Source organism: Carettochelys insculpta, chromosome 1 (genome assembly GCF_033958435.1).
Source record: "Carettochelys insculpta isolate YL-2023 chromosome 1, ASM3395843v1, whole genome shotgun sequence".
Lineage (NCBI taxonomy): Eukaryota > Metazoa > Chordata > Testudines > Carettochelyidae > Carettochelys > Carettochelys insculpta.
Window position 1 is genome coordinate 297,090,480 of NC_134137.1, and position 14,231 is coordinate 297,104,710.

Consider the following 14,231-nt stretch of genomic DNA (forward strand, 5'->3'; position numbering starts at 1 on the left):
GGCACTGGGGTCACTTCTTGGGCTCTAAGCTAGAGCTGCTGCAGTTCTCCTGCCACTGCAGGGCAGTGTGGATGTCCTAAAGCCCTAGCAGCGATGCATGTTGGACCCTTCCCCTTATCCATTTTGTCAGATATTTTTGTACGAGTTAGACAAATTCCAGATGTCTGTGCATTTTTGTGTCTGACTTTATATGAAAAATCTGATTAAAATCTTGGTCTTAGATATAAGAACATAAGAATGGCCATACTGGGTCAGACCAAAGGTCCGTCTAGCCCAGTATCCTGCCTGCTAACAGTAGCCAATGCCTGGTGCCCCAGAGGAGGTGAACCAAAGACAACGGTCAAGCGATTTTTGTCTCCTGCCATCCATCTCCTATCTTTGACAAAGGCTAGGCACCATACCTTACCCCTTGCTAATAGCCATCTATGGACCTAACCTCCAAATATTTATTGAGCTCTTTTTTTAAACTGTTAGGCTACGTCTACACGAGCCCCAAACTTCGAAATGGCCATGCAAATGGCCATTTCGAAGTTTACTAATGAAGCGCTGAAATGCATATTCAGCGCTTCATTAGCATGCGAGCAGCCGCGGCACTTTGAAATTGACGCAGCTTGCCGCCGCGCGTCTCATCCAGACGGGGCTCCTTTTCGAAAGCTCATGGGAATAAGGGGACTTCGAAGTAGGCGGGGTCCTTTCGAAAAGGAGCCCCGTCTGGACAAGCCGCGTGGCGACAAGCCGTGTCAATTTTGAAGTGCCGCGGCTGCCCGCATGCTAATGAAGCACTGAATATGCATTTCAGTGCTTCATTAGTAAACTTCGAAGTGGCCATTTCGAAGTTTGGGGCTCGTGTAGACACGGCCTTAGAGTCCTGGCCTTCACAGCGTCCTCTGGCAAGGAGTTCCACAGGTTGACTGTGTGCTGTGTGAAGAAAAACTTTCTTTTATTAGTTTTGAACCTGCTTCCCATTAATTTCATTTGGTGTCCTCTAATTCTTATATTATGGGAACAAGTAAATAACTTTAGTGTATTCACTCTCTCCACACCATTCATGATTTTATATACCTCTATCATATCGCCCCTCAGTCTCCTCTTTTCTAGACTGAAAAGTCCCAGTCCCTCTAGCCTCTCCTCATATGGGACCCGTTCCAAACCCTTAATCATTTTAGTTGCCCTTTTCTGAACCTTTTCTAATGCTAGTATATCTTTTCTGAGGTGAGGAGACCACATCTGCACGTAGCGCTCAAGATGTGGGCATACCATAGTTTTAGATAGGGGAAGTGAGATATTCTTTGTCTTATTTTCTATCCCTTTTTTAACTATTCCTAACATCATATTTGCTTTACTGACTGCCGCTGCACACTGTGTGGATGTTTTCAGAGAACTATCCACTATAATTCCAAGATCCTTTTCCTGATCTGTTGTAGCTAAATTTGCCCCCATCATATTGTATGTATAATTGGGGTTATTTTTCCCGATGTGCATTACCTTACACTTACCCACATTTAAATTTCATTTGCCATTTTGCTGCCCAGTCAGTCAGTTTGCTGAGATCTTTTTGAAGTTCTTCAGTCTGCTTTGGTTTTGACTATCCTGAACAGCTGGGTGTCATCTGCAAACTTTTGCCACCTCACTGCTTACCCCTTTCTCTAGATCGTTAATGAGTAAGTTGAACAAGACTGGTCCCAGGACTGACCCTTGGGGAACACCACTAGTTACCCCTTTCCGTTGTGAAAATTTGCCACTTATTCCTACTGTTTCCTGTCTTTTTAACCAGTTCCCAATCCATGAAAGGATCTTTCCTCCTATCCCATGACCACCTAATTTACATAAGAGCCTTTGGTGAGGGACCGTATCAAAGGCTTTCTGGAAATCTATGTATACTATGTCTACTGGATCCCCCCTGTCCACCATGCTTGTTAACCCCTTCAAAGAACTCTAGTAAGACACAACTTCCCTTTACAGAAGCCATGTTGACTTTTGCTCAACAAATCACGTTGCTCTACGTGTCTGACAATTTTATTCTTTACTGTTGTTTCTATTGATTTGCCTGGTAGTGATGTTAGACTTACCAGTTTATAATTGCTAGGGTCTCTTTTACAGCCCTTTTAAAATATTGGTGTTATAAGCTGTCTTCCAATCATTGGGTACCGAGGCTGATTTAAAGGATAGGTTACAAACCACTGTTATTAGTTCTGCAACTTCACATTTGAGTTCTTTCAGAACCCTTGGGGGAATACCATCTGGTCCCGGATACTTGTGACTGTTTAGCTTATCAGTTAGTTCCAAAACCTCCTCTAATGATACTTCAATCTGGGACGGTTCCTCAGATTTGTCTCCTATAAAGGACGGCTCAGATGGATTAAAAATGTGCAGAATGACCACATAGAGTGCTTCAGTATACTTCAATGAGTAGTCCAAAAGTTTAACTATCAAACTCAAATTAAATAAAACCAGTCTGTGTAAATGAGCATGAATCCTCACTTTTGCATGGGTCCTACACTGGAATGCTGAGCACAATTACTAATTTGAGTTTGAAAAACACAGAAAAGAGTGTGATTAAACTAATAAGTTTATATTAATCAGTTTCTGAAACCTTATTAATTAATGGACCTTTATCCAAAGACAATTGTACGTTATGGTAGATCTTCCTAATTTCAGTAGTTGCTGCAAGTGCTTCAGGAATCTTATCTAGGAGTCTCTGATTCCAGCCTTAATATGAATGAGAGTAACAAAAGAGTTAACTTTGTTAATTACTTCTACATATGATCTCTAATATGTCCAATTGCATTTAGAATAACATTGCCCAGCTATAAGTACTGTAAATATGATTAAATGGTTTTGTTACTTATTAACTTTTGTCATTTAGCATACACCCAAATGTTTTATCTCAACAAATTCAGTCTATGAATTACCCATATTCTACTGGCACAAGATTTTTTTTAATTAAATATGATTTGGCTTCAGTCTTTGTGTTTAAAAGAAAGGTAAATGGAAATGAGGGAAAAGAATTCTCTAATTTGAAGGACCTACTCAGTAGTTTTTTCTCCTTGGATGAATGAACTTAGGTGTACCATTGTAACAAGAAAAAACAAACAAAAGAAGCATCCACTAGGAAGTTTTTGTTTTTTGTGCATGGCTTAAAAGGTGTTGGTGGTGGTGTCCTTGTCACACTAGCTAGAAACAAAAACTAGCCTCTGGCCAAACCTGAATTTCTGGGGTAAGTAACTGCTCCCCTTACTTTTAAGGGTAGAGTTAAAAATATCATTAACATGGATCAGTTAGTTTGGCACAACATACTATCCATGAGGCTTCATAAGTAGAGAGTCCTTCTCATTTTTAGATGCACTCCAGAGAGGCAGGCCGACACCAGTAATGGAACTTGGAACACAGTTGTCTGTTTCAGTATTCAGAATGCTTTTGATAGCATTGAATGTATTGGCTGCTTATTTCAAATTAAAACGGTGAAATGCAACCTTATAAAATTTCATACACCAAAACCCAAACAACTTTTTTTTTAATTGTAAACTAAAATCTCATGGTGTGTGTGGTGTTTTTGATTTTGTTTTGTTTTTCATTAGAGTAGAATGAGTGAGGAGATTTCAAGCTCAGGCTGTATATTTTTATTACAATTTTTCATGAGTGGGTTAACCATGTAAATGGTGCAAAACAAAATTAATTCAAAATGTGGGGATCATACTTTCCTTTTTAAGGCTGAGATCACCTGAAATAAAGCAGAACTCCATCTTAAAATTTTAATTTAACTTTTCACCTGTTGGTATTCATTGGTAGAGTGCCCACTTTCTATCTCTTAGGTCACATTTTTCCACAAGGAGTATTTTTGTCTTTAACTTGAAAAAATGGACTTCTATCTCTCTCCTTAGGATTTCAGAAAAGAAAATGGTCATCTTTATGAAGAAGGCAGATTTATTCCTGAAGAATTCTTTAGGTACTATAATAGAACCATTGATGCCTACAAGGATTTTGCTGAAATGTCAGATCATAGTGACTGTGTTCTGCCATCAACAACAGAAACACCAGAGAACAGTAAGATCATAAAATTTGTTTTGTTGGGCCAGATCCTCAATTGGTGTAAATTGGTTTAGCTCCTTTTGAAGTCAATGACTTATGTCAATTCAGAATCCTCTCTGAGGGTCTGATCTATTAGCCCCATGTTTTTTATGATCTGAGACAGCTACTACTAATGCCAAGGCTGAAGTCTCACCAGTAGTACTACAGAATTAAGCCTGGAAAACTGGCACCATTACATAATATAATTTATTAATACAGTGTACAATTATTTCATACTCAGATTTATTTTCCCAACAGCAAAAATATCCTGGATTGTTCTCTTCTATTTTTCTTCGGGCTGCATTTTATCTAGTACTTGACTTTTGCTTGACCGTGACAATATGGTCTTTTTGAAAATACTTTTGTGGATACAGGGACAATTCAGAGGCGATGTATAAGGTTGTGTAGTTTGAAGCTTTGGTAAATGAGTCTAAAGGAATTTAAAGGTTGAATATTTTATAGACTGTCCGGAACAAAGTGTAAAGTCCTCTCTCTGAATTTGGCCCATCACTCCTAAAGAGTATTGAGAGTTTTTGACATAGAGAATGTAACAAGCTCTGTTAGATTGCAGTGGTTTCCTGTGCTTGTTCCCATTGCAGCCCTTCTAACAGTCATTGTTTTTGAAGTTTTTCCTATTTTTTTTGACACAATGACTCTCAATTAGTTGCTTTCATTAAGGCAACCTGTTCAGTTGCACACTTAAACCAATATGCTTTCCATGAGGAAAATTAATGGGTGCTTAGGAACTGCCAGCAGCTAAACGCCTGTCTCTGCCCTTCTTACCCCAGTGCTTCTCACTCCCTAGCAGACCCACTGACACATGCTCACCCTCCCTTCCCGTGCCTCCCACCTGCTGTGGAATAGCTGTTTCATGGTGTTCAGGAGGCACCAGGAGGGAGGAGAAAAATCAGGATGTGGCACACTCCAGGGAAGAGGCAGGGAAGAGGTGGTATGGGGGCTTGATGTAAGGAGTGGAGTGGGAATGGGCATAGAGAGGGGGTCAGGGTCCAGACTAGAGGGAAAGGCAGCTCCTGTGCTTGGAAGTACTTTAGGCCTGGGCCCACAAAGGGGCTGATGTGTTGCAACATTTAACTCCTAGAGACCTAGAAAATCACAGGAACGCAACACAATCTACAACGCCTGAGTTTTCTACTACACATCCTATACAATGAATGGGGAGAGAGGGACACTTAAGAATAGGCTTCTCCAAAGTTGGTAGGAGGGGAGCTGCCTGTACTAGCCAATGGGAGATGCTGAAAAGAGAAGTGTGTCCTGTCTTGTCCCTTTCGTGGACTTAAGCACCTGTCTCTGCTAGTGATCTGCAACTGGGAACTACTGTCTTGGACTAGGTGCCTTTGGCACTTAAGTTATTTCTTAAGCAAATGAGTTAGGCAAAGTGGGCCGGGATGTTGGTGCCCGTAGTGTAACTCTTAGCTGTTAGAATCTTTATCTGCAATGTGAAAAGGACATTGGTTCAGTTGCACCCTCAGTAGAAGGGAAGCAAGGATTTGAACAGGGGACTTGATACTCTCAGGAGATCGTTATAATCACTGAGAATCATGGGTAGGGTTCCTGCTGCTGTCCTGATCCCCTACTTCCTCCCTGGGTTCGCTGCCATGGCTCCTGGGCCTTGTTGCCTCTTGGCCCCTTATCATACCATAGACTTGACCCCTCTTTGCTCCTTCAGTGGCATCTCAACCCACGGCTATCTTATTTCTTACCTATAGACCACAGGGCTCTGAGCAGTTACCCCTCCAACACCCATAAAGCTGGCCCTGGGTAAGATGCTGCTGTTCAAAAACATTTTCCCCCTGTATATGAGGTGGAATGAACCTGGCTTCCTCACATCCAAAGTGAGTGTTCTAACCAGTGGACTAGGCATTATAAGGCCACCACTGTCACCTCCTCTAGCTGGATTTTGAATGAGAATCAGTCCAGTAGCTGGCCTCAAGCACACCTACCAGGCTCCTCACTGGAGATAGTCACTCCTCCAACTAGTGTCTTTAGGACTTACAAATCATATGACCTCAACCAACTTGTCTGCCAACATTTAATTTTGATTGACAGAAAATAAAACAGTTGCAAACTGCTATTGACATATTCATGAATTGGTGTCATGGTACTAACTGTTGCTTTACAATGTCAACTCTGATAATCCTGAATGAGTGATCATTTGGAGATACCTGGTTTGTGATAGCCACCCGGGTTCTTAATCAAGGCAGCAGTGTGCAGAACCAGAGGCAGAAACTTTAGTGCTGAGTGAGTTTAGGTGCCTAAATCCCACTTTAGGCATCACTGTGATTCACTAAATGCTTCCCTGGCTGCTGCCCAAGTACCTTTTGTGGATTCAGCCCCATACACATAATTTGATATTATGTGTTAGCAGATTGGAGTAGCCCGATGAGTGCTTTACATTGCAAGTAGCTATATTTTTAAGTTGCATAATACTGACACTCATTTTGTTTTTAGATCCAAGAGTCACTGTTACAAAACCATTTTTATTACCTCCTGTTGCTGCCAGCTCCCTTAGGAATGACAGCAGTGACAATAACAGTAAGTACGAATAACTGAACAGATATATGTATATTTCCATTTAACATTGGGTTTTATGAGCACTTAGAGGAAAATAGCCCTAATTGTGCAAAACAACTAAAGTTTAATACATGACATTATCAGTAATTGCGCCAAAATGAAATGACCTGATTCACTCAGACTTTGGGGAGGCCACAAAGCTACAGCTGGGCTGTGAGGTTCAAAAATGATACAATGTACTCCAATTTATTAGAGCTTTTATCATTCATGAACTATAATGACCTCAACTGACATGTCTGATCTAATATTTAATTTTAACAGACAGAAGATGAAATAATTACTAACTACTACCGAAGTTTTCCTGAATTGGCATCCTGATACTAACTCTCTTGCTTTACAATGTCAGCTCTGATAATTCCTGAATGAATGATCATTTACATACAGATGATTGTAACGGACCACATTCAGATGGACGTGCTCTTCCCAGTCTTTGTACAGCTCCCAATTTAATGTGTGCATGTCTTTAAATGTAGATTGTGTAGTATTTAAACTTAGTCACTGCTGACTTAGGTACATTTTCAATACAAGGAAGATTGACCCTGTGGCAGATAAGCTGGAGTTTGATTTCGTGCACCTACTGGGTACATATTAAATTGAAATTACAGCTTGCCTGCATCTGTGCCAGTGCTTCTGCCACTTGTTGGGAGTATGGGACCACTCTTGTTGACCTCCCTTAATGGAGACAGCGCAGAAGCTGAACTAAGGTATGTCCACTCCAGCTATGTAATTAATGTAGCTGGAATTGTGTACCTTAATTCGTCCTTCTGCTGTAGTGTAGACCTGCCCTTGGAGAGTGGTACTTACTCTTTACAGCAACTTAAACAACATAAACTTGAGATTTTGTGAACACTGAGTCTAGGGGATTAACAGAAGCAGAAAATCTGAATATGTAATTTAACTCAAGTGTTTGCTTTCCCATCTCTGGAGAGTGAGAGTCTGTCAGAGCCTTAGGAAGACTGAGTTGTTGCTCCATTTTTAGTGGCAGAAGTTAGCTTCATATGTGGGTCAATATCTAGAGCCCTGGTTTCAGTCTCCTGCTGATAGGAGAGATTTGATATTTCCCATCTCCTGCCCTAATAAGTTACCTGTGGAAGGCATTGGGCACATCATCAAATGTGGGGGTTGCTGGTTGGAACAGAAGGAAAAGTCACAAGGTATTTGCAGGAACTGTTATGAGACTGGAAACGAGAAGGGTGAATTTACACAGGGGAAACAAAAGAAGTAACTCTCCCTTTTTGGTCTGATACCAGAAACTGCTTTTTTTCCTTGCTAGCATCCCAGATTGTAACTGTAATTTGCTCAGCTCCTTTTCTGGATCAACAGTCATGCTATGTTGTATATCTCTTTCCAACTCGTTGTTTACTTCGCATGTATCTGGGGTGACGGAATGTTTGGGCTTGTGGGGTGAGTGGTACTGCTCCTGATGAGGAAGGCACAAGGAGAGAAACCTGTGGCAGCCTGCCTTGCTGATGAGTGGAAAACAACTCCTGGCCATGAGGCAGGAGCTTACTAAGAAGGCAGCACTTCCTCTTCTCCCTCCGGCACTTATGCAAACTGACTCTTGGCTGCCAACATTTCTGCTTCCTGCTTGGCTCATGGCACTGCACACCAGCCCCTCGTTTCCAAAGACTCTCACCCAGCACTGCCACTTGTGGATATCTGGCTTCTTTGCCCCACTGTGGTCTCCTTAGGCGGTGTGGCTGGAGGAGATTTAACGTAGATCTGCACTTCTAAGCTAACAGTGTGAAGCCCAGCTTGAGGAGCTATATCTACACTTGCTTCCTTCAGCTAGCTGACTACAAATAGAAGCACAGCTGCTGCAGCACAAACAATGGAAGGCGCTTGCTGCTCTGAGGGCAACAAAATGATTAAGGGTCTGGAGCACAAGACCTATGAGGATAGTCTGAGGGATTTGGACTTGTTTAGTTTACAGAAGAGAAGACTTAGAGGTGATTTAATAGCAGCCTTCAGCTTCCAGAAGGGGAGCTCTAAAAAGGAGGGTGAGAAACTGTTCTCAGTGGTGTCAGATGGCAGAACAAGGAGTAATGGGTAGAAGTTGAAGAGGGAGAGGTGTAGGTTAGATATGAGGAAAAACTTCTTCAACGGGCGGGTGGTGAAGCATTGGAATATGTTGCCTGGAGAGGTGGTGGATTCTCCATCCCTTGAGGTTTTGAAGTCCCGGCTGGACAAGGTCCTGGCTGGGATGACTTAGTAAGGGTTGATCCTGCCTGAAGCAGGGGGCTGCTAGATGATCTCTTGAGGTCTGTTCCAGCCCTGTGATTCTGTGAGTACAATTCCATCGCAGATACTGTGCACGCAACCAGCTGGCTAATCCTCCTGCCACTCATGGCTTGCTCTATTTTTAGCCAATCATATGTACTGCCGCCTTAGCCTGTGAATTAAACCCCTATTTCCAATGATAGACAGACCTGTTTTGTAGAGCCTTACTTTTGCAGATCTGCAGTTAACTTGGGGATTGGGACAAAATCCTACCCCTAACTTCCAGCAGCCAGCCCACGTCTTTTTCAAAGAAAGGAAAGTCAATCGAGGACAGGAGCTGAGTCCTGGCCAAGTCAGTTCTGGGCTGACCTGTCCCCATCATCTGGCTAGGAAGCGCACACAGAGTTGAGGTCTGAATGAATGGGTGCTGATTTTTGCTGCAGCTGCTGGGAGGGAGTAAGCCCAAATGCATCCCATATTCAGGGCTATGGAATTTAGCCCTAAAGCAGGTCCAGGGCACAACTGAGGACCAGCTTGAATGGGCACAGTGACCATCCCAAACAATGGTGTTCTCCCCAGCCTTGCTCTGGCTTACTTATACCTGGCCCTGCAGATTTCCATGGCCAGCATCTGATGAAGTGAGTCTGTGCTCATGAAAGCTCATGCTCAAAACTTGTCTGTTAGTCTATAAGGTGCCACAGGACCCTTCGTTCTTGTTACAGATCCAGACTAACATGGCTACCCCTCCGATACTTGACATCCCAAACAATGTAGCCAAGGTTAGCACTCCTTGCACCATGCTTAAGTGCCAGAGAGATAGCCGTGTTAGTCTGTTCTGTCAACACGAAAAAGCAGTCCAGTAGCACTTGAAAGACTGACAAAATAATTTCTTAAGTGGTAAGCTTTCATGGGACAGATCCACTGTCCCATGAAAGCTCACCACCTAATAAATTATTTTGTCAGTCTTTCAAGTGCTACTGGACTGCTTTTTTGTCATGCTTAAGTACCAGTGACTAGTTCAAGGGTCAGAAATTACACTATTTAAACTCAAGAAGTCCTATTGTTCTTGAAGATACAGGCTAACTCAGCTACCTCTATAACACTGTTCAGACTGAGTCTGGAGCTGGAGGTAATTTGGACTCATTAAATCTGTCTCCTTTAGTGTTGTTTCCAAACCAGCTCCTCCAAACCCAAGCTTCAAACAGGAAATGGAGCTCAACGGTAGAAAGAGAGCTAAAATACATGTTTAGCTATCAATTTGGCATACCAATCTTTGCCCTCAAGTTAAAATTGAGAATCCTTTTGTGAGCATAATCAAGTATTTAGATTCATGAATTATATTAAAGTTTTTCAGTATTTGTGCCCAGAAAACTAGAGCCATAATTCATACTGAGTGTTGTGGAAGAATTAAAGTACCAAAACTTAGGATGAGAGGCATCTCTGAAAATGAAGTTAGCACCCTATTTGGGGAGGTTACTAAAACTGAAGTTATATACCTTTCAGAGTACTGTGGTGAAAACATTTAGACCTACAACTTAGTCTTAACTATCCTTGTATGGTTGGAAACTTTGTACAGTGAAACTCCTATAAGAAGAGGTTGTCAGAAAAATAGCATTTTTCATAAAAATTGTATGAAAACTTGAATAGACAAAAAGCCAAAATCAATTCTGTCTGTGGTATTTTTTAAAATAAAAACTTTGAAAGTAACTATTTTTGGACTAATGTTTACAACCTCTATTTACGATTGTCTTCTTCCAGATGAACATCTGACACACGATGAATACTGCTTTAATTAATTTGCTTGCAGGAAAACATGACTTTGTAGCTACTTTGGATTCCAAAGAGCACGTGGTGAAAATCTGAAACATATCATAAAGCCTCATTCACAAAGGATAGTCATATTATGGAATTTTGTATATGTTAAAGGAAATTTTAAACTTTTTACAGTTTCATAGAACACTAGGACGGGAAAGGGCCTCGAGAGGCCATCGAGTCCAGTCCCCTGCCCCGACGGCAGGACCGACCACTATCTACATCATCCCTGATAGACATCTATCTAATCTGTTCTTAAATATCTCCAGCGAGGGAGATTCCACAACCTCCCTTGGCAACTTATTCCAGTACTTGACCACCCTGACAGTTAGGAACTTTTTCCTAATGTCCAACCTAAACTTCCCTTGCTGCAGTTTAAGTCCATTGCCTCTTGTTCTCTCCTCAGAGGCCAAGAAGAACAAGTTTTCTCCCTCTTCCTTATGACACCCTTTAAGATATCTGAAAACCGCTATCATGTCCCCCCTCAATCTTCTCTTTTCCAAGCTAAACAAGCCCAATTCTTTCAGCCTCTCTTCATAAGTCATGTTCTCCAGACCTTTTATCATTCTAGTTGCTCTTCTCTGGACCTTCTCTAATTTATCTACATCTTTCTTGAATTGGGGTGCCCAGAACTGGACACAATATTCTAGCTGAGGCCTAACCAGCGCAGAGTAGAGCAGAAGAATGATTTCTCGTGTCTTGTTCACAACACCCCTGCTAATGCATCCCAGAATCATGTTTGCTTTTTTTGCAACAGCATCACACTGTTGACTCATATTTAACTTGTGATCTACTAGAACCCCTAGATCCCTTTCTTCTGTACTCCTTCCTAGACAGTCTTTTCCCATTCTGTATGTGTGAAACAGATTATTCCTTCCTAAGTGCAGCACCTGACATTTATCTTTATTAAACTTCATCCTGTTTACTTCAGACCATTTCTCCAATTTATCTAGATCATTCTGAATTATGACCCTATCCTCCAATGTAGTTGCAACCCCTCCCAGCTTGGTATCATCTGCAGACTTAATAAGCGTACTTTCTATGCGAATATCCAAATCATTAATGAAGATATTGAACAGAACTGGTCCCAAAACAGACCCCTGCGGAACCCCATTTGTTATGCTTTTCCAGCAGGATTGAGCACCATTAACAAATACTCTCTGGGTACGATTAGCCAGCCAGTTATGCACCCACCTTATTGCAGCCCCATTTAAGTTGGACTTGCCTAGTTTGTCGATAAGAATATTATGTGAGACTTTATCAAATGCTTTACTAAAGTCTAGGTATACCACATCCACTGCTTCTTCCTTATCTACGAGTCTCGTTATGTCAAAAAAAGCTATCGGTTGGTTTGACATGATTTGTTTTTTATTTGATTTGTTTGATTGAATGTTTATTTCAGCAATCATGCCTGAGGGCCTCTGGACATCTTAATACAAGAAACTGAGAGAAAACCACTTGTCAATCTGTTCAATTTAATCTCCTTTCCTCTTTCCTGACAATATCCCACCCAAATCAGCTGAATAGTAAACAGCAAGCCAACCAGTTGCTTCCATACTCATTGTTTCTCTACACTACAGCAATCTGTTGATAGAAGTTTCTGTCAGAAGAGATTTTTCCCACCAAAACATCTGTCAACAGATCACGTCCTTACACAGAAGCAGATGGAAAGAGTGATACTGTGTCAGAGAGCAGCCAGACTGCCCGGCACACTCTTGGCAGAATGGCCAGCCGGAAGCCCCCAATATAAACAGTTGGACATAATTGCATATATTGTACCAGTTCCCCATCTCTTCTGTCCAGGTGGGGCAAGGAGCATGCAACAGTGTTTTTTGTGTTTGGAAGTACCTACCCAGCTGCAGACATCAGGAAATAAATAGGACTTGCTAATACCTGCTATGACTAGTTTATCTCTCAATCTACCACCTTCTAGAAACTCGATTCTCTTAAAGGTATACATTTACAAAACTTAAAATTTGTCATGGCCTGTCACCTGGCATGTATTTAGAAGATTGTGTTCTACAAGCCCTACCTCTCCAAGTACAAGCTTAATTGTGTTTTCCTTTCAATATTCAAATTCCTTGTGTAAATACCAAAAGGAAGGGAAAACTGAATGCTGAGGCCAACTTATCAAAAATGAGATTTTCAAGAAGCTGAGTCTAATTTGAAATTAAACTAGTCAGGGCCCAAAGACGTATTAAAATATGTATATTAATAAATGTGGAAAAGGTAGCAATTGTCTAAATAGCAGTGTATCTAATAGAATAATTTTTGCTAAAAGCATTGTATGTAAAAAGTCTACACACTTATAACTGCATGCTGAGACTGACATTGCAGAGCAAGTGGAAGATTTGTGGTAGGGTACATATGCTACCTTAGGTAACATGGTAGCAAATAACTTTGCTGTTGTTTGTGATCTTCAATATGTGCCTTCCTTTTGGAAGATGATTAATTTTTCCTGGAACATACAGAATAAGGCTTTTAAAAAAGAGAACACCCATAGTTTTGCATAGTTACCTACTCTAGTTGTATTGCTATAAAATGTCCAAGAAGGAAAAAGGCTAAAAAACAAAATAAAGTTTCTGACTTTAAGGATGCATCTCTGACTTCAAGTTCAGTGGCACAAACAAATTATTTCATGTAAATTAGCCAAATCTTTTGAAAAAACAATATTGTTCATCATGCTACAGAGGCTCCTTGTAAAAATGCAAGTTGTAAAGTTCCAAAAATGGCTTGTAACTCTTCCTGAGCATCCACACAATGTATTATTTTAAGTGCTAACCATTGCACTCTGCCATAGAGCAGCTCCCAGATGTAGTCATTAATGGCCGTGTCTACACTAGCCCCAAACTTTGACATGGCGATGCAAATGGCCATTTTGAAGTTTACTAATGAAGCGCTGAAATACATATTCAGTGCTTCATTAGCACGCGGGCGGCCACGGCACTTCGAAGTAGACGGGGTCCTTTCCAAAAGGAGCCCTGTCGGGACGAGCCACGCAGCAGCGAGGCACGTCAATTTCGAAGTCCCCTTATTCCGATCTGCTCACAGGAATAAGGGGACTTTGAAGTAGGCGGGGTCCTTTCGAAAAGGAGCCCCGTCAGGACGAGCCGCGCGGTGGCAAGGCATGTCAATTTCGAAGTCCCCTTATTCCTGTGAGCAGGTGGGAATAAGGGGACTTTGAAGTACACGGGGTCCTTTTGACAAGGAGCCCCATCAGGATGAGCCGCCCAGGGACGAGGCACGTCAATTTCGAAGTGCCACGGCCGCCTGCATGCTAATGAAGCGCTGAATATGTATTTCAGCACTTCATTAGTAAACTTCAAAATGGCCATTTACATGGCCATTTCGAAGTTTGGAGCTAGTGTAGACAAGGCAAATGACAGGTATACCTGGCTTTTCAGAGAGAACCTTCTCCCACATTCTCTTGAAGGAAGGAAGGAAAGTTCCTTTCCTCTTAGCCTTGGTCAGAATGGCTAACTGACTGCTCTGAGCCACTAAAGCCAGGAAGAAAAGCAGATCATTAGGCATTCACACAA

The 14,231-nt window shown here is 41.6% G+C and overlaps 1 protein-coding gene across 5 annotated transcripts in view; it reads left to right on the forward strand.

Moving 5' to 3' along the window:
• KITLG (KIT ligand) overlaps positions 1-14,231 on the forward strand; it is a 91,420-nt gene that overhangs the window by 62,527 nt on the left and 14,662 nt on the right. For 4 of the 5 annotated variants that reach the window (XM_075012103.1, XM_075012137.1, XM_075012112.1 and 1 more), the window contains 2 exons: positions 3,882-4,044; positions 6,538-6,621. In XM_075012103.1, the coding sequence (XP_074868204.1) occupies positions 3,882-4,044; positions 6,538-6,621 (247 nt within the window). Of the gene's footprint in view, positions 1-3,879; positions 4,045-6,537; positions 6,622-14,231 lie in introns of all 5 variants that reach the window. The other variant, XM_075012121.1, reaches the window with a different exon arrangement.